The sequence below is a fragment of the Puma concolor genome, chromosome A2 (genome assembly GCF_028749965.1).
Source record: "Puma concolor isolate L17-30 chromosome A2, mPumCon1.1.hap2, whole genome shotgun sequence".
NCBI classification, from domain to species: Eukaryota; Metazoa; Chordata; class Mammalia; order Carnivora; family Felidae; genus Puma; species Puma concolor.
In genome coordinates this window covers 150,909,247-150,927,841 of record NC_141668.1, presented here as the reverse complement: position 1 = coordinate 150,927,841, position 18,595 = coordinate 150,909,247, and the positions used below count along the sequence as shown (strand labels likewise).

General features: G+C 43.1%; 1 protein-coding gene and 1 long non-coding RNA gene across 2 annotated transcripts in view; one reads left to right on the top strand and one right to left on the bottom strand.

Moving 5' to 3' along the window:
- Positions 1–6,658, bottom strand: part of WDR82 (WD repeat domain 82) — an 18,764-nt gene extending 12,106 nt beyond the window's left edge. Inside the window, exons 1-2 of the mRNA XM_086698047.1 lie at positions 6,190–6,658; positions 1,825–1,922 (exon numbers count right to left, since the gene is read on the bottom strand). Coding sequence (XP_086554173.1) covers positions 1,825–1,922; positions 6,190–6,350 — 259 coding nt within the window. The 5' untranslated portion in view covers positions 6,351–6,658. The remainder of the gene's footprint in view (positions 1–1,824; positions 1,923–6,189) is intronic.
- LOC147583594 (uncharacterized) lies at positions 6,626–18,595 on the top strand. Its single transcript, XR_015248374.1, has 3 exons — positions 6,626–6,951; positions 16,674–17,363; positions 18,261–18,595. It is a non-coding gene; the product is annotated as an uncharacterized LOC147583594 (long non-coding RNA).

Here is an 18,595-nt window from a genome sequence, read left to right as displayed (position 1 = left end):
TTCAAAGTTCTAGAATGACAACTATGAAGTCTTCCTGAATGTTCTATTGCTAGTAACTACTCACCTGCCCTAAGCAGAAAAAGACTTTCCTCCCCATTACCTGGTTTCCCAGAGATGAGCAGGGAGTCGCCATCCTCTCCGCCCCACTCAGTAGCTGGTGCACTGTTCCTGGCAAGGCAGTGGCCTGTACAGTTATCTCCTGTACCGGGTGGTATCATAGACCCTCAAACTGTACAAACTACTACCTCAGCCTGGAATCAGGCAAAAGGAAACGGAGCGCTGGAGGAACTCTTCAGGATGCACTCGAGACAGGAAAGGCAACATCCTCCCAGCAGAGGCCTGGCAGCAAAGCTGCAAGTGCCACACATTTGCCTCATTTTGCACCATATTTGGAGAATCCTCACATTTAATCACCCCAACAGAAGAAGTATACCAGTCATTCAGGTGATCACATAGATATGTTTCCTCAGGATCCTAATGTTTTATATTCTTGTCCAAAAGCATCAATTGCACTGCTTACTTAGAAAACCACTTCTGAAATAGAGGCATGAAAAGTAGAAATGATATACTTACTAAAAATCAGTACAGGCAGAAAAGTCTCATTAAAAAAAAAAAAAAAAGGACTTCCGCCCATCTGCTCTGAGATAAGCATAGCCAAAACAGCAGTCTAAGTGATCTTTGTGGATGACATTAGAAAAATCTTAACTGCAGGGGCGCCTGGGTGGCTCAGTCGGTTAAGTGGCCGACTTCACCTCAGGTCATGATCTCGCAGGTCATGATCTCACGGTCTGTGGGCTGGGGCCCCGCATCGAGTTCTGTGCCGACAGCTCAGAGCCTGAAGCCTGCCTTGGATTCTGTGTCTCCCTCCCTCTCTCTCTGCCCCTCCCCTGCTCATGTTCTGTCTCTCTCTCAAAAATAAACATTAAAATTTTAAAAAAAGAAAAAAAAAACTTACTATAAAAAGCGAGACAATCAATAAATCAGTGAGATAAATGAAAAAAAAAAAAAAAAAGAGTCCTAAGGTGAAAGTCCTCAACTACCAAGATGAACTGTCAACTGAGAATGACTTATCCCAGGGGAAATAAATGCAGGTAAAAACAAGATCAAGATCATTTATTAGATAAAGAAATTCACAAATTTAATTTATAAAAATAACTCTTTACTCTTTAAAGCCATTAACTTTATTTAAAAGTTAAAAGGGGAAGGGCCCTCTAGCTGGCTCAGTCTAAAGGGCATGTGACTCTTTTGATTTCAGGGTTGTGAATTCGAGCCCCACAATGGGTATAGAGATTACTTACAAATAAAGTCTTTAAAAATAAATAAAATAAAATGGAAAAGGGACAAAATTCAGATTAAAAATGGTCCCTAAAATTAAACATAATTAAGCTCAATACACTGTCCTTCATGACACAGACCATGAAAGGTAGAGCATACACCAAAAACTCATCTAAGGTCCCTAAACTACCACAGCTCAAACATTCGTGGTTATTTGCCACTTGCTGTATGTCAAATAGTCTTTCCTTTTATTTGTTCAAAAAGTATTCTTTCAAGTTTAAAGAAGTACAAACTATAAATATAATTCATTGCTTCCTATACCCACTCTCCATTCTAATCTAGAGACCTTTCATACTCCATTTCAAGTCCTTCAAAAGTATTGGTGGCTTGTTTCCAGCATCCCTTCAGTCATAACAATTGCTAACATCTTAAGAAAATATGTTTAAATTACAGAAACTCTAAGCAAAGCAGAAATCGTCACAAAGATTCCAAGAACTACTTAACAAAAGAAATCATAACCATTACTTCCTAAAAAGAAGGCTTGCTTACCGTCTATTTTGTTAGAGCTGTAAACGACTGTGTTTGCTGCATGGGTGTATCTGATGAGGTCCACGCCATATTTCTTACTGTACAGGGTTCTCTTTGGTCTGATGAGGAAATGGACAGAGAAAGAAAACCATCAAAATCCTCCATCACCAAAACCTAGGATCTTCATATAAACAGAAGAATCTGAATGATGTGGCAAGGATGAGAATTCTTTGGAAGCTCTAACACTGGAAAGAAACACAATTTCTTCCAAACGAGAGAAAACAAATGGAATCAATCAAGTGCAACAGACTTTCACCTCTGAACAACAAATGCTGAGGTTAGGAAGTGGAAGTAAATCTGAGGGCTCAACTGAGTCTTTACTACAATGTTCAGAAGTAAGTTTTGAGAAAAAGTACATCTTTTTGGAAAGAAAGGCACACAAAACACAAGTCACAGTTTATAACAAAGAGGGATATGGGAATACGTTAAATTAGTGAGGCCCAAACTTTTCTTGAGCCATTCACTTAGAAACCAGATCTTTTCTCAAGAAGAAACAAATGATTTATCAAAACTGAAACCAGATGTAAAACTGCTTGTCTTTCCTAATATAACCTGCAGTTGCAGAAGCTATCTATCCTTCCTATTCTACAAGTCCAAAGTACTTACTGAGGCTTTTAGAAGGCAAGGCTGATTCTCCCTAGAAAAAAACTGGTCATTGGTTCTTTTCTTTTTAATGTAAAATCACATAATTCTAAGCTAGGAGTTACAAATTCATATGAAGTTCCTTTTTCTTCAATGTCTTCCTCTATAGGACCCCAAAAATCAAAGTCAAACTGAAACTGATCTCAGTAAAATCTTTAACCAAAAGCTCACAATGTTCTACATTTGGGTATAGGAGGATTTTATAAATTGTATACCAATGTTTACAAAGAGTTCCAATTTTGAAAAAGAAAAAAATTCGCCCTCTCAATGAAGCCTAGATGCTAAACAATCAGATTACCCAAGCAGCTTTAAGAACTCAAATATTTGCACTTTCAATTTTTGTTAATGTCAGTGAGGTCAAGGGTTTCCAAAACTACCCTACCCAAAACTCATTTCCAAACAAGCTTCTCATTCCAAATGCACTGAATTTTCCACATTCTCACCTTTAACTGAAAGCTTAAAAAGATCAGCTCAAAGGCTACCCTGTTGAATCCCCTACCCTGGGCTCTGCTGTGGGGTTACTGTGTGGTAAACAGCAAACACATGTATGCACATACATGTGTTCTTGCTCTCAAAAAATAGTTGACTTTATTTCTACAAGTGGAAAAAGAAGCTTACTTATCCCAACAATTCAGTCTAAAATACTGAAGACATATCCTGAAGAGCCAATGTTAAAGGGTATGGAATAAGGAAAGTTTTTAGTTCCACTTATGTATGGCCTATTTGTCTCAAACACTAACCTGAGATTCATTTTTAATAACAGAAATCTTTTACCTCATATCACTTCCTAGTTTGAAAACAAGATCCTAATTTTTGCATCCATTTCAGAGGATCTTTACAAAGCCCATGCACAACATTTTTCCATGAATATTTTGGTAAGCTTCTTTCCACAAACTACAATTCTGGTGATCAGGCATGAATAAAAAATATTATGAAAAATTTTCATCACCTAGCAGATAATATATTTTATGTCTTTCAAATTGAAAAATCACTCAACGGATGAACAAAAACAACGGACAAAATGAACAAAAAACTGGAAAATATTAAGTATAAAGAATCTTGTTTTGACCATCTTCAGACTCCCAAATTCTAACATTTAGTATCATCTAGTAGAGATACTATGACTTCCAAGGAAACACTACTCTTCTACCAATGTTGGTTTGACTTATACTAGTGGCACATTTTTTCCTCACATTACCCCTTAGGATCATGGACTCTTAAAGGCAAAAGAGGTCATCTAATACTCAGAGAAGTGATCTAACCAATGTCACATACCTGGTCACAAAGCCAAACTAGAACCCAGGTCTCCTAACTACCAAGCCACTCCCTTGCCATAGACCACAATGAAATAAGGTCACAATTAATTGATAAGAGAAAATTTAAAAGAGAATGCCCTATACTATTATATCAATACTAAATTTGCTAATTTGGATAATTGTGCTCTGGTTGTGTAAAAGAATGTCCTTGTGCTGAGGAAATCCATGTTGAAGTGTTTGGAGATCAGGGGCTTGATACCTCCAACTTATTCTCTTAATGGTTCATTAAAAAATGCATACCTAAATACTTAACACAGAGAGCTATAATGCAAAAGAGGTAAAATGTAACTGATTATTGGACGATATGGATCTCTGAAATACTGTTTAACTTTCCTGTAAGTTTGTAATTATGTAAAAAGCTACATGAGTGAATAAACTGCATGTCATAAAATTAACATTTTACTTCCAAGTAAACTGTCACTGCTCCCAACAAGTAGAAATTATGCCACACTTAGAGAGAAACTACTAAGAAGGCTATCACAACCTTCATCTCCTTTGAATGAGAACATACATCTCCATCATCAAGGTTCCAGGTAGAGGTTCCAATCTGTGCACAAGCACTCAACATTTCAAGCCAGTCAGCTTCAAATTACTTCTAGTCCCAGGAACCCACAATCCTAATCCCGACTCCAGCTCTATATGTTACTCTCTCTTCCAAGCTGATTCAAATGACCAAACCTGGACAGAAATACATCTACTAAATGAATAACGTTGACTCAAGTCAGCACTGGTCCAGCTAACAATGCTCTCTTCCCTTAGGACCACCACTCTAGGCCACTCGTCTGCATACTGCAGGCAGATCCAGAGCCAGTTACATAATACTTTTCCATAGCCCCCGTGGGAAAAAATTGGGAAGAAGATACAGCTTAGACCAAAACATTACTTTAGATAACCGAATTCACAAACGAAGAGACAAGTTCCAAAGAAAGTTTACAGAAGGCATCGGTTTTAAACAAAACAAAAGGCAAAAAGAACAGTTGGAAAAGACAGAGAAAATCCCAACGATTCAAAAAATAAGATCTGGAATTAGGTAACAAAATGAAATCTGACAAAACCACTAGCCACCGAATTATACCAAATAGCCACAAGCCTGCTTGGAGAAGGTGGCTGAGGGAAATCGAATCTAGCCTAAGCCACTTTCTGCTCCAAAGGAGTTCACAATTTAGTAAGGAGAAAGCAAAGCAGGTTTATAAAGGGTGAGGTGAAGGGCGCCTGGGTGGCGCAGTCGGTTAAGCGTCCGACTTCAGCCAGGTCACGATCTCGCGGTCCGGGAGTTCGAGCCCCGCGTCGGGCTCTGGGCTGATGGCTCAGAGCCTGGAGCCTGTTTCCGATTCTGTGTCTCCCTCTCTCTCTCTCTGCCCCTCCCCCGTTCATGCTCTGTCTCTCTCTGTCCCAAAAATAAACGTTGAAAAAAAAAATTTAAAAATAAAAAATAAAAATAAAGGGTGAGGTGAAGCTGACAAGGTCCCCAGAGAAAAAGGCAAAAATGTGCTTATAAGACTTTAAAGATGCAGTGCGGTGGCAACACAGAAATTTCACGATCAGACCCTGAATTTTGGTAATTCCAGTTGGACCATAAAGTGTAAATTAGAAATATATATAAGAGGAAACATAAAATTGTTTTGGGATGCTATGTTTTCCTAGTAGGTTCCCATTCAGGTCGGGATGGGACAGACAAGTTAGGTTTTTTTGGCAAAAAGGAAAAGTTTCTGATGTTGTTAAAAAGTTAACTACAAATGTGGGCAATGGGTCTGAGGGAGTAAAAGAATGATTTGGAACCGAAAGAAAAAGACAGGGGGCCCAAAGAGGCACAACAAATAAATCCTGACAGCTAAGAATTGCAACCCACGCGGCCTTCCGGCAGAAGGCGGCGGGCAGCTAAGGGGCAGGGGATGGGCGGAGTGCCAGGGCTGAATCGAGGTCACCGAGGAGGGCAGAGAGAGCGAGCTGTGACGCTGCTGACTGAGAGGCAGGAGCGCAGCCTCTGCGGTTCCGCGCGGGGGGCCAGAGCCGACCGGCACCTCTGACAGAGTCTGAGGAGCGGAAAAGCTACCTGCTGGGGCCCAGGTGGGCGGACCGGGCGTTTAAAGGTCAAGGTCAAGGTGGGGTTTGGCAAGCGATACGGAAGCGCTTTTCCAGGAGGCCGAAAGCAAGCAAAATAATAACGATGGTAGTATCACTCTCACTATTCTTATTATTTTTTAAAAAGGTCTCCTGGACATCTTCGGAATGAAGCGGCCCTGGCGGCAGCGAGTGCAAAACAGGCCGGAGAGGGCGGCGGGGCCGGGGGCGAGCGCTGGGCCACGAGAGGGAGAGAGGGAGGGACGGACAGACTCGGGCCCGGGCCCAGGGCCACCGCCGCACTCACTTGCCCTCCTGGCAGTCATAGAGCACGATGGAGTCGTCGTCGCTGCTCGAGATGACCGTCTCGCCGTTGGGGCTAAAGTCAAAGCAGTTAATCTTGTCCGAGTTCTCGCGGAACACCTTGGCGACGCGGAAACTCCGCAGCACGCTGTCGGTCAGCTTCATGGCGGCGGCTGCTGGAGGCGGTGGCGGCGGCGCAGGGCTGGGGCGGGGCCCGGCAGCAGGCGGGCGGGCGGGCTGGCTGCCGAGGGGCCGACCCGGGCGGGGCGGGCGCCGCGCCGGCGGCGAGCGGAAAGGCGGCCGACAGTCGGGCCGCCTCCACCCCTTCCTCCTTCTGCACGTGCGGCGCTCTTCTGCCGGGACTGCGGGATCTCGCGGACCTTTCCTCCTCACAGTCGCCTCAAGGCCAACCGGCGCGGCGCCGGCTCATTGTGTCCGCCATCTTGGGACGACAGGCAGAAGCTGAGGGCGAGGAGCCTCACCGCAGCGCACGCCGGGAAAGGGGGCGGGCGGAACGGCAGCGCGAGAAGGGGCGGTGGGGCGGTGACGTCAGTGCGGCCGCCGAGGAATGGAGTGGCTGGGTGGCCCGAGGCGGCGGTTCCCTGACGGGCAGTAGGGCGCGAGGGGCGGGGATGCCCACGGCCTTCCCTTTGGTGGGCCGGAAGGCCGAGGGTGCCCGGAAGCCGTGGGCTTTTGTGCGGGATCGCAGGCCACTGGGAGCAGGTACTGCGAGGGTCGGCTACGCCACTGGAGCGGCGGCCTGGGGGTGAGTTAGTGCGCTAACCGCTGGCGGGCTTTGACTGCTAGTGCACCACAGCGCAAGCATAGTTTCAGTTTCAGGGTCTGGGGGATTTTTTGTTCGTTTTTTTGAGCTGTATTATACGATAGACTGCACAAATTTTAAGTGATTTTTTTTTTCATTTGGATATACACCCTTGTAACTACTGCCCAGAACTTTCTTTTAAGACTTCTATAAAAACTTTTTAATTGACATATAACGTAAAGTGAATAAGGTGGACTAATTTTACGTGTATAGCTCCACCTTTAAGTTTTAAGATGTATTTACAGCCTCAAAATTAATAGCATCGATTACAAAGAAATTCTTAAAAAGTTAAGTTATCTCTTATTCAACAAATTAAGTTCTCCCAATTTCCTCCTCCTTTATTCATGTATCTACATAAACTTTATAAATGCAACCATCACTTCCCCCCAGGTTAGTATTGTATATTGCACATTTTTCCAGGGTAGTAAAGCAAATTGTTGGTGGTGTTCTTAATTGAGGTATAATTGATGTACAGTAAAAACTGGCCTTTTAAATGGGTAGTTTTATAAGTTTTGACACCGATGTTCAGTCGTGCAACCACCACCACGTTCAAGATGTAAAACAGCTGCATTACCCTCTGGTTTGTTTAAAAGATTTTTTGCCTTAAAAGGAAGGAAAGTTGATCCCTAACAAAGGAAAGCGGTGTCTGATCACAAAATAGGTACCGGGCAGGCACCTTGGCTTTAACTTTCTGTGCAAGAGGTCAAACTCAGTGCAGCCTATGAGAGTTCATAGATCTCTAAGTTGCATGCAGCAACTCAAAGATTAATTGCCTGAGGTCTCTAACAATGGAGACAGGCCTGTTTATTTTGCTTTGCTAAACTGCAGTGGCTAAAGAGGAAGAAAAAGGAAAAGGAAAGACTTAAACATTAAAATCACTGATATTAAGAAGATGTGAGGGGCGCCTGGGTGGCTCAGTCGGTTGAGCGTCCGACTTCGGCTCAGGTCATGATCTCACGGTTCGTGAGTTCAAGCCCCGCGTCAGGCTCTGTGCTGATGGCTCAGAGCCTGGAGCCTGTTTCAGAAACTGTGTCTCCCTCTCTCTGACCCTCCCCCATTCATGCTCTGTCTCTCTCTGTCTCAAAAATAAATAAACGTTAAAAAAAATTAAAAAAAAAAAGATGTGATATCCAGAGATCCAGATATAACCTGGACAATGGTAAAAAGAAAGCAGAAACCCTGGGATAGTTGAATCTTTCTAGAAAGAATTAAGGGACGTCCCTGGGTAAAAGGAAAGCCAGGATCCCTACACATAAAAAGAAGTTGTTCTTTGAAGGGAGAGGGCAAGATCCTGGCTAAGTCTGGGCTGCAATTGCCTTCACACAAAGAGCAGAACTTCTGGCTACAATTTGTTCTGGGATCTGGCAAAAGCCTGTCTGAGTGAAACCTGAATGGATGGCAACTTTCCAAACTGCGAAGCAATAGAAGAAAAGTCCTCTGTGCCCTGGAGCTCTCACTTCCCAGCAATTCCTCCTTTATTTCACAGGCTGGAAAGGCTGATGTAGAGTCTGCTTTGAATGGTTAAATGGCAATAAGGACAGATTTGGTGCCATGTCCTGGAACTTCCAAGAAGTTGAATACACCAAGTGAGATACCATTTGTTTGAATTCTTTTAACCCACGGAAAACAAAAACAACCAGAGATAGAAACAACTGAATGTTGTCAGCTGTAAGAAAATCTTTTCTAGTTTTGTACTCCCTATACCTTTCCCAGATTTCACTGTTAAGACTGAAGTTTCCTCCTGAGACTTGACTCCCTGAATTATTTTTGGGATGGAAAAGTCATTTTTTTCATATTTTAAGAGTGTCCTGAAATGGTTCAGCCTGTTTCACATTCCTCGTCTGGCTTCCTGCCCTGTTAGAGTGGGGCTCTCCTAGCTTCCAGTCCAACAGTGCCTTAAAGGCTGGACATTAAAAGGTGACCCAGAAAGGCTGGCTCCAGTGGGGGATGGGTAGACGGGACTGCTGCAGTCAGAAGTGCATCAAACTTCTTGAAGAGCGTCAGACTTAATTTTTCATTTTTCCTTTTCTTTTAAATCATTATTTCATTTGGGGCACCTGGCTGGGTCAGTCAGTAGAGCGTGTGACTCTCAATCTCAGGGTTGTGAGTTCCAGCCCCACATTGGGCATGGAGCCTACTTAAAAAAAAAAAGAAATCGGGACACCTGGGTGGCTCAGTCCATTAAGCATCCGACTCTTGACTTCGGCTCAGGTCGTGATCTTGTGGTTTGTGAAGTCAGGCTCTGCGGAACCTGCTTGGGAATCTCCCTCTCTCTCTGCCCTCCCCACCCTTGATCTCCTCCCCCTTTCTTTCCCTCTCCCCCTCCCTCAAAATAAAGAAATAAACTTAAAACAAAATCATTATTTTATTTATTTACTTAGTTTTCACACAAGCAAATACATATTCATTGCAGAGACACTAAAAAATACAAATTAGTAACAAGAAAAACAAACCTAGCATCCAGAAGTAACTGCTGTTACATTGGTTTTTATTAGGGTAAAATATACATGACATAAATTTTACCATTTTGATGTAGAACTTTTCAGATTTTTCCTTGAAATATATTTTTAATGGGCTCATAATTTAATATTTATAACCTACTCTTTTCATCCAATAGTATGAACATCTATCTCCTAGGTCAATGAGTACAGAACATCTTGAGTGGCTACATATGATTCCATCATGTGTTTGTGAAGTAATTTTGCTTCCCAATTTATCTAGGGTCCGGCCAGTGTCTGACTCAATTTTTTTTTCTTTCTTTTTTTTTTTTAAGAGAGAGAGAGAGTGAGCAGGGGAGAGGGCCAGCGAGAAGGGAGAGAGAATCCCAAGCAGGCTCCACACCCATCTCGGAATCTAACAAGGGGCTTGATCCCATGACCCTGAGATCATGACCTGAGCTGAAATCAAGAGTCAGACACTCAACCGACTGAGCCACCCAGCACCCCTGGCTCAATTTGTATTTTTAATTGAATAGATGAATTTAGCCAAAGGATTTCAGATATTTGATTGGCCCATTTACCTTTTTTCCATTTTCTCTCTTTTTCTTCTAACACTTAATTTTTTTTAGAGCAGTTGTAAGTTCACATCAAAAGAGGAAGATACAGAAATGTCGGGTATACTCCCTGTCCCCACACATTCATAGCAGCCCCCATTATCGACAACACCCACTAGAGTTACAAAGGATGAACCTACATTGACACATCAAAATCTCCCTAACTATAATTTACATTAGGGCTCACTCTTGGTTTTATACATTGTATGGGTTTGGACAAACGTATAATGACAAGTATCCATCATTATGATATCATACGGAGTATTTTCACAGCCCTAAAAATCCTCTGTGCTCCACCGATTCATCCCTACCACCCCCACCATAACTCCTGGCAAACCCTGATTTTTTTTTTTTTTTAATTTTTTTTTTTCAATGTTTTTATTTATTTATGGGACAGACAGAGACAGAGCATGAACGGGGGAGGGGCAGAGAGAGAGGGAGACACAGAATTGGAAACAGGCTCCAGGCTCCGAGCCATCAGCCCAGAGCCCGACGCGGGGCTCGAACTCACGGACCGCGAGATCGTGACCTGGCTGAAGTCGGACGCTTAACCGACTGCGCCACCCAGGCGCCCCAAACCCTGATCTTTATAGAGCCTTCATAGTTTTCCTTCTTCCAGAATGTAACATGGTTGGAATCATACATTTTAAAAACCGTAGCCATCCAACACTTGGAAATCAGTCGTAGCTGACAATGTTATATGTGGAGAAAGTAAAGGGTGTGTAGCCATAATAACAATTGCCTTGCATACATATGCAGTTTTATTTATACACGTGATCTCTCACCTAATCCTCACAACTCTATAAGAGATGCAATTATCTATATTTTATAGATGTGAAAATGGAGGCCAAGAGAGGTATTCCAGTAGCAAGTGGCAGAACCTGGATTTGTCTGTAGATACCTATGTATATATGTGAAGCTTGACAATAAATGTGCATAGAGAGGAGTAGGTGGGAGTTGATGGATTAGTAGACATATCTGAACATATGCAGAGACAGATGTGTGGACAAAGAGATGAGGCAAATAGATGAGGATATGCAAACCATTCCCCACAATCATGACCTTTCGTCTAACTTAGGACTCAGGATGTGGCTATGTTTGAACTTGAGCTCAGAATACTGAGTTCTGTCTCAGTAAACTTATTTTATTGTTTAGCAGTAAATCCAAACTCCATGGTCTCTTATTAATCACCTAGTTACCTGGATTCCAGAAAAACCAATCCCAGCCCTAGAAATTAGTGCTATCACTTGGCATCAGTAGCAGATAATGATATGTAAATATTTTGCATTTTGTATAAGTGTTCCTACGTGTTGTCTTCAAAATAAAATTGCTTTTGCTGACATCAATAAAGATATTTTAGTGGTCCAATCCAATGGTCACTGTTCAGTGCTTACCTTCCTGTTCCTATCTGTGACATTAATGGTGTTGACCACTCCCTAATCTCTTCTCCATGGCTCCACTGACATCTTCCTGTTCTGACTCTTTTCACCTGACTGGACACACTCCTTGTCTCTTCCTAGCTGTTCTTTGGCCGCTGTGTGGTTGCCTGCTCAATAGCTTCCTCCTCTTGGCTCTTTTCTTTTTTTCTTTTTGAGACAGGGAGAGACAGAGCATGAACAGGGGAGGGTCAGAGAGAGGGAGACACAGAATCCAAAACGGGCTCCAGGCTCTGAGCTGTCAGCACAGCTCGAACTCACAGGGCTCGAACTCACGGAGCGCGAGATCATGACCTGAGCGGAAGTCGGCCACTCAACCGACTGAGCCACCCAGGTGCCCCTCTTGGCTCTTTTCTGATGGAATCTTGATTTTGTTCAGGTATTCCTCCCTCCTCTGGATAGCAATGCCTTTTCCAAGAGTTGACCCTAGTCCTCTGAGATAAATCCTCAGTCTAAACCACCGGTTCTCAAAGTGTGGTCTTGGGACCAGTAGCCATCAGCCTTGCCTGAGAACTTGTCAAAAAGTCAAATTCTTGGGGCGCCTGGGTGGCTCAGTTGGTTAAGCGGCTGACTTCGGCTCAGGTCATGATCTCGCGGTCCGTGAGTTCGAGCCCTGCGTCGGGCTCTGTGCTGACAGCTCGGAGCCTGGAGCCTGTTTCGGATTCTGTGTCTCCCTCTCTCTGACCCTCCCCTGTTCATGCTCTGTCTCTCCCTGTCTCAAAAATAAATAAAACGTTTAAAAAAAAAAAAAAGTCAAATTCTTGGGGCACCCAGGTGGTTCAGTCGGTAAAGCATCCAACTCTTGATTTCAGCTCAGGTCATGCTGTCACAGTTTGTGAGCTAGAGCCCCACATCAGGCTCTGAGCTAACCTCACGGAGCCTGCTTCAGATTCTCTGTCTCTTCCTCTTTCTGCCCCTCCCCCACTTGCTCCCTCTCACAAGTAAGCATTAAAAAAAATCAAGGGGCGCCGGGGTGGCTCAGTGGGTTTAGCGTCCGACTTCAGCTCAGGTCATGATCTCGTGGTTTGTGAGTTTGAGCCCCGCATCGGGCTCTGTGGTGACAGCTCAGAGCCTGGAGCCTGCTTCGGATTCTGTGTCCCTCTCTCACTCAGCCCCTCCCTCGCTTATGCTCTGTCTCTCTCTCTCAAGGATAAATAAAACATTAAAAAAATTTTATTAAATGTTTTATTTAAAAAAATTTTTTAACGTTTATCCTTGAGAGAGAAATAAAGGATAAATAAAACATTAAAAATTTTTTTTATTTAAAAAAAATTTTTAACGTTTATTTATTATTGAAAGAGCGAGAGACAGAGCGTGAGCAGGGGAGGGGCAGAGAGAGAGGGAGACACAGAATCCGAAGCAGGCTCCGGGCTCAGAGCTGTCACCACAGAGCCTGACACGGGGCTCGAACTCACAAACCGCGAGACCATGACCTGAGCCGAAGTCGGGTGCTCAACCGACTGAGCCACCCAGGTGCCCCAACATTAAATTTTTAAAAAAATAATAAAAGTTTTTAAAAAGTCAAATTCTCAGATCTTGTGCCACACCTACTGAACTAGAAGCTCTGGGGGTGGAGCCCAGCAATTTGTTTTAACAAGCCCTCTAGGTGATACTGATACATACTGGAATTTGAGAACCCTTGATCCAAACCAATCATGATGGGTGGTCTTGTTTCCCTTCCAGTGACGGGATTAGGCTTGCCAGTGTGATGGTATTTTTGCTAATGAGAAATGAGAGGAAGTCTGCTGGGGAAGGGGTCTTGGAAGATTTCTTTGCCTCTTTTTTTTTTTTTAATGCTTATCTATTTTTTAAATGCTTATTTATTTTGAGAGAGAGAGTGCACATTTGTGGGATGGGGGGGAGAGGGAGTGGGGCAGAGAGAGAATCTCAAGCAGGCCCCCGAGCCCGATGAGGGGCTTGAACCCACGAACCGTGAGATCATGACCTAAGCTGAAACCAAGAGTCAAATGTTTAACCGACTGAGTCACCCAGGCACCTCACAGTTTCTTTGCTTCTAAAAGAAATACAAGGAAGAAATGATCCCTCTTCATCCGTTGGACACTGTTGCGCTGGATGTGATGCCTGTAGCCAAGTCTGATCATGAGGAAAGCAGCCTAAAGGCAAGCCAGCAGGATGAGAATGGCAGAGCAGAAAGATGGAAAAGGTCCGTTATGGATTGAATTGTGTCCCCCCCCCAAAAGATATATTGAAGTCCCCACCCCCAGCACCCCAAAATGTGACCAAATTTGGAAACAGGGTTGCAGCAGATGTAATTAGTAAAGACGACGTCATACTGGAGTAGGCTGGGCCCTGAATCCAATATGACTGGTGTCCTTATGAGAAGAGGAGAGGGGCTCCTGCGTGGCTCAGTCAGTTAAGCATCTGACTTCAGCTCGGGTCGTGATCTCACGGTGTGTGAGTTCAAGCCCCACATCAGGCTCTCCGCTGTCAACACAGAGTCTGCTTGGGATCCTCTGTATGCACCCCACTCCTCCCCTGCCTGCACTCTCTGTCTCTCTCAAAATAAACTTAGAGAAGAGGGGAGAGACAGAAGGTGGCCCTGTGAAGTTGGAAGTAGAGATGGGAGTGTCTCCTATAGGTTTCAGAGAAACATGACCCTGGTGACAAATTGATTTTGGACTACTGGCCTCCAGAACTGAGACAATAAAACCCTATTGTTTTAGGCCACCCACTTTGTGTGAGTGTTAGAGCAGCTCTAGGACACTGACCCAGGGTCTTTGTGACCTGCACACCAACTCTACAGCGTCCTACCTTGAAATCCCTTGTTACGTGAAATAACAATTATTCCTTATTGTTTAAGCTGGTTAGAAAGTTGCCCCCCAGCTGTATTGAGATATAACTAAAATATAACATTAAGTAACATGTACAACCTGATGACTTGATACACTTACATTTTGTGAAATTAATATCACAATAGGGTTAAGATTGGCCCATTTATTAAATTTTTAAATTTCATGCTATACAGTTTAAAGTGGAACCTCTCCTAAACAATATAGCTTCTAAAACTGAGGGCTCCTTATGAATTCCAATTCTTGGAGATAAATTTGTGAGTTAGAATGACCTATGGAGGGGTGCCTGGGTAGCTGCATCGGTTAAGCCTCTGACTTTTGATTTCAGTTCAGGTCATGAGGTCATGGTAGGTGGGTTCAAGCCCCACAAGGAGCCCCATGCCAAGTCCCTTGTCATGCTGTTTATTAGCCTGGAGCCTGCTTGGGATTCTCTTTCTCTCTCTCTCAAAAATAAACAAATATACTTAAAAAACGAAGAATTTCAATGAATGGCTCTTAAGTCCTAGAGAAGATGGGGGTAGAAAATTTACAGAGAAAGTATCCATGTTTCCTCTAAGGTGGGTATTTGGAGCATATCAGAGGTGCCATTCAAAGAGCCCTTTTAGCAGCTTGTATTTTAAAAGGTCTACTCCCCACCCTCCTTTTTTCCCTTTATTCTTAGGCAGTTGTGGGCTATGTCATTTCAAGGACAGAAGATTAATAACTTTAAGGGGCAGAGAAAGAGCACAAGTTTGTTTGTTGTTGTTGTTGTTGTTTTTCTAAGTATAGGACAATTTTGTTCCAGTAGCTTGATCTTTTATTCATAAACAGGGGTGCCTGGCTGGCTCAGCTGGCAGAGCATGTGACTCTTGATCTCAGGGTTGTTCAAACCCTATGTTGGGTATAGAGCCTACTTAAAAAAAAGTACTATATCCATCAACATTTTAAGAGAAATAGGTGAGGTTTGTAAAGATAGGTCATCTGTGACTTGTTTCTAGGCGAATTTCTCATTTTATATATATATATTTGTAAAACAGAGGCATTTTTAATTCCCCAAAGAACTGGATTATAGCCTGAATATCAAGGGATTAGCCCACCTTTTAAACTAAGTTTGTTTCTTTATATCACAGAGATTTTTAACTAAAATGAGAATCAAAAGATTTATGCCTTTGTAAAGTTTGCATAAAGCATTTTAACAAAAGCCTTCTTTCTGAGTACTGAGTACACAGTTTAACCTAGGCTTCTATTTGACTCTGAATACTGGCCTTTTGCAGATCATTTATAGGAGGGCCTGTGAGAAATGTGGATCACCTGTTTCTTTTGTGGAAGGGGTTTTCTCAGGGGCTAGTCTGGCCTGTCTAATAACCGGTTTAATCTTGGGTCAGAAGAACTCCCCTTAGCAGCCAGTCAAGGTCTCTGTGAATAGGGTTGTGAATAGCAATTAATCTTTCCAATTCTTCTCTAAATTTGGTAGGATCTTTTGAAAGTGGGGGAAAAAGGGCTTTATAATTCAAAAGATCCGCTGCTGTTCAAGGGATATGAATTCTTTGAAGTGGGGGGCATGGTTTGGGGGGGGGGTGTCTAGGATACATCTGCGAAGGTTATTGCATAGAAATGCCTGAAGCTGGCAGACCTGATTACAGCAAAGTGAGCCCTACTGCCTGTCCCAGTTGCTTCTGCTAAATTCACTTTTTGGCCTTCAGCATTTACAAGAGTAGCCTGTATACTTTGAACCTAGAGATGAAGCTGGAATGCTCTCTGCAAATCTCGTAGGGGAAGCGAAGTTAAAATAGGCAGATTTGAGATCTGGATTTGAAGAAAGGAAATTTAGTTTAGATGTGGTCATTTGTCTTAAGTCTAATTTTTATCTTGTCAAGGCAGTCCTTAAGCCTAGCTATTATTCCAATAAGACAACTGAGAGTCCTTTATACAGGATTTTTTTTTTCAAATATAGTCAATTTATATTTTTTCAAATATAGTCAATGTCTGGCCATTGATGAATAGGATCTATTAATAGGGACTCAAACCAATAAGCGTTTTAATGGTTTAACCAAAGATACAAGGGGTGTCCAGAGAGGGCATATATGATATAACCCCCATGATCCAAAAGTTCACTCCCAAAATTAGTCTTAGAACAAAGACCTCTGTTGCACAGGAGGTAAGGATGTCTCTGGTCTCTCATGAAATGGTGAGATGCCTCCAGTCACAGACCCTCTAATTTGTGACACTGGGTGGGTGCTACTGGGATGGGATTTTTCTAGCACTGCCAAGCAACAAAGCTTGGACAACAAGGCCCCTTATGGGCTGGGACCTTTTATGACAAATTCCCCTGCAAGCTGGCCTGGCCAGACAGAGTGCAAATTGTAACTATGCGTCTCTATTTGACAGGCCACCAAAGTGGACCTCAGTAAGTGTACCCTCCTGAAGGCAGAAATCAGAGAAAATGTTCTCATGGGTCACAAAGCCAAACTCTTAGGACACAGAACAAAAGGAAAAACCTCATTCTGTTTTTACATAGAGGATCCACAGCAAAGTTTGTTTAAATGGATGGCCAGTCTCTTTAACTCAACAGTCTCTGAGGTCAGCTTGAGAGTTGCCCAAGGAGCTAGTTCCACAATATTTTCTCCTAATCTAAATTTACAGGAAGAAAAAAAGATTCTCACCACTCTATCTCCATTGGACTCTGTAGAGCTTCCAGGAGGCTGACGTGGTAAGAGATCTTACCTTTTGCCAGTTGGATGTTGGATGTCCAGGATCTCTCAGCTGCTACAGTGTCTGGAGCGAGCGATGTCCAGTGAATTAAAGTATCCTGCCAACTACACCAACTGAAGAGAAGAAAAAATTCTTCTCTACTCTCAACATCTTCCAACTGGACTAGGAATTAAATTGACATGACACAGATTAACGAACAGGAAAAAATACCAGAGTTTCATTACGCGTGTACAGAAGTCCAGTTATGGAATTGAGACTTCAAGAAATGATGAAGGCAGGCAGTTTTCATACTCTTTAGACAAAGAGACAATACATCTGTGAGGAATTGACAGAACAAAGAAAACTTAACTTTGGGAGCCTCAATTAGTAAGAAATTCTAAACAGAATTTGGGCTGGGGTCATAAATTAGTAAAAAGTAACAAGAGTTATTTATACAGCCTTCTGGGCTCTGAATTTCCCATCTCTGGTGAGAAGGGTGTCTCTTTAGCTCCTGGTACAGGGAGGGTACCTTTCACCTGGGAGATTTATTTTCTGCTTTCAGGGGGACAGAGGAGGGTCTGAGTGTCCTTCTTGCATAGGCTGTTTCTTCAGTAAATTTTACTTAAAATAATCAATATACCAAAGTGGCACGTTTTGGGGTAGCCTGCCCTTGGCCCCTTCAGGCAGTCAGGCAACTGAGGGGTTTTTTTGTTTTGTTTTTAAGTTTTTATTTATTCATTTAAAGTAATCTCTACACCCAATGTGGGAATCAAACTCACCATCCTGAGATCAAGAGTTATGCTCTTGGGGCACCTGGGTGGCTCAGTAGATTAAGTGTCTGACTCTTGATTTCGGCTCAGGTCATCATCACATGAACCGTGAGATCAAGCCCTGAGTCGTGCTTGGTGCTGACAGCGCAGAATCCCTGCTTAGGATTCTCTCTGTCCCTTTCTCTCTGCCCTTCCCCCACTCACATGGGAGCTTGCTAGCTCTCTCTCAAAATAAATAAATAAACATTAAAAAAAAAAAAAAAAAAAAAGAGTCATATGCTCTTCTGACTGAGCCAGCCAGGTGCCCTGGCAATTGAGGTTTGTATACCATATGCTGAGCCATAGAGAAAAGGGTGGGGGGCTAGGGCTTCAATGGGGAGAAAGACAATTCATAAGAAGATGAGAAGAGCAAATGTTTGGTAAACAAATGTTTGTCACGCGAGGCAGAGGCAGATAAGTTTTCTGTTTTTTTAAACAGCATTTTTAAAAAGCTTGTTTGTTTGTTTGTTTGGAGAGAGAGAATCCCAAGAAGGGTCTGCACAGTCAACGTGAGGCTCAACATGGGGGCTTACCCCCACGGACTGTGAGATCACGACAGCTGGGATCAAGAGTTGGACGGGCAAGGGACTAAGCCACCCAGGCGCCCCACAGATAACTCTTTCTGATGTAAACAGTTATCTCTGGTAACAGCTCTCTTCCTGTTACAGGCCCTCTATCTGAATTCCTTGGGCGGTTTTCCTGAGTCAGCTTAATTTCCTTCAGTTCAAAACAATCTACATGCCCAAGTGGCACACTCTGGGGTTGTGTTTTCTACTCCCCCTCAACTTCTTAAACAAGCCCTCACAATAA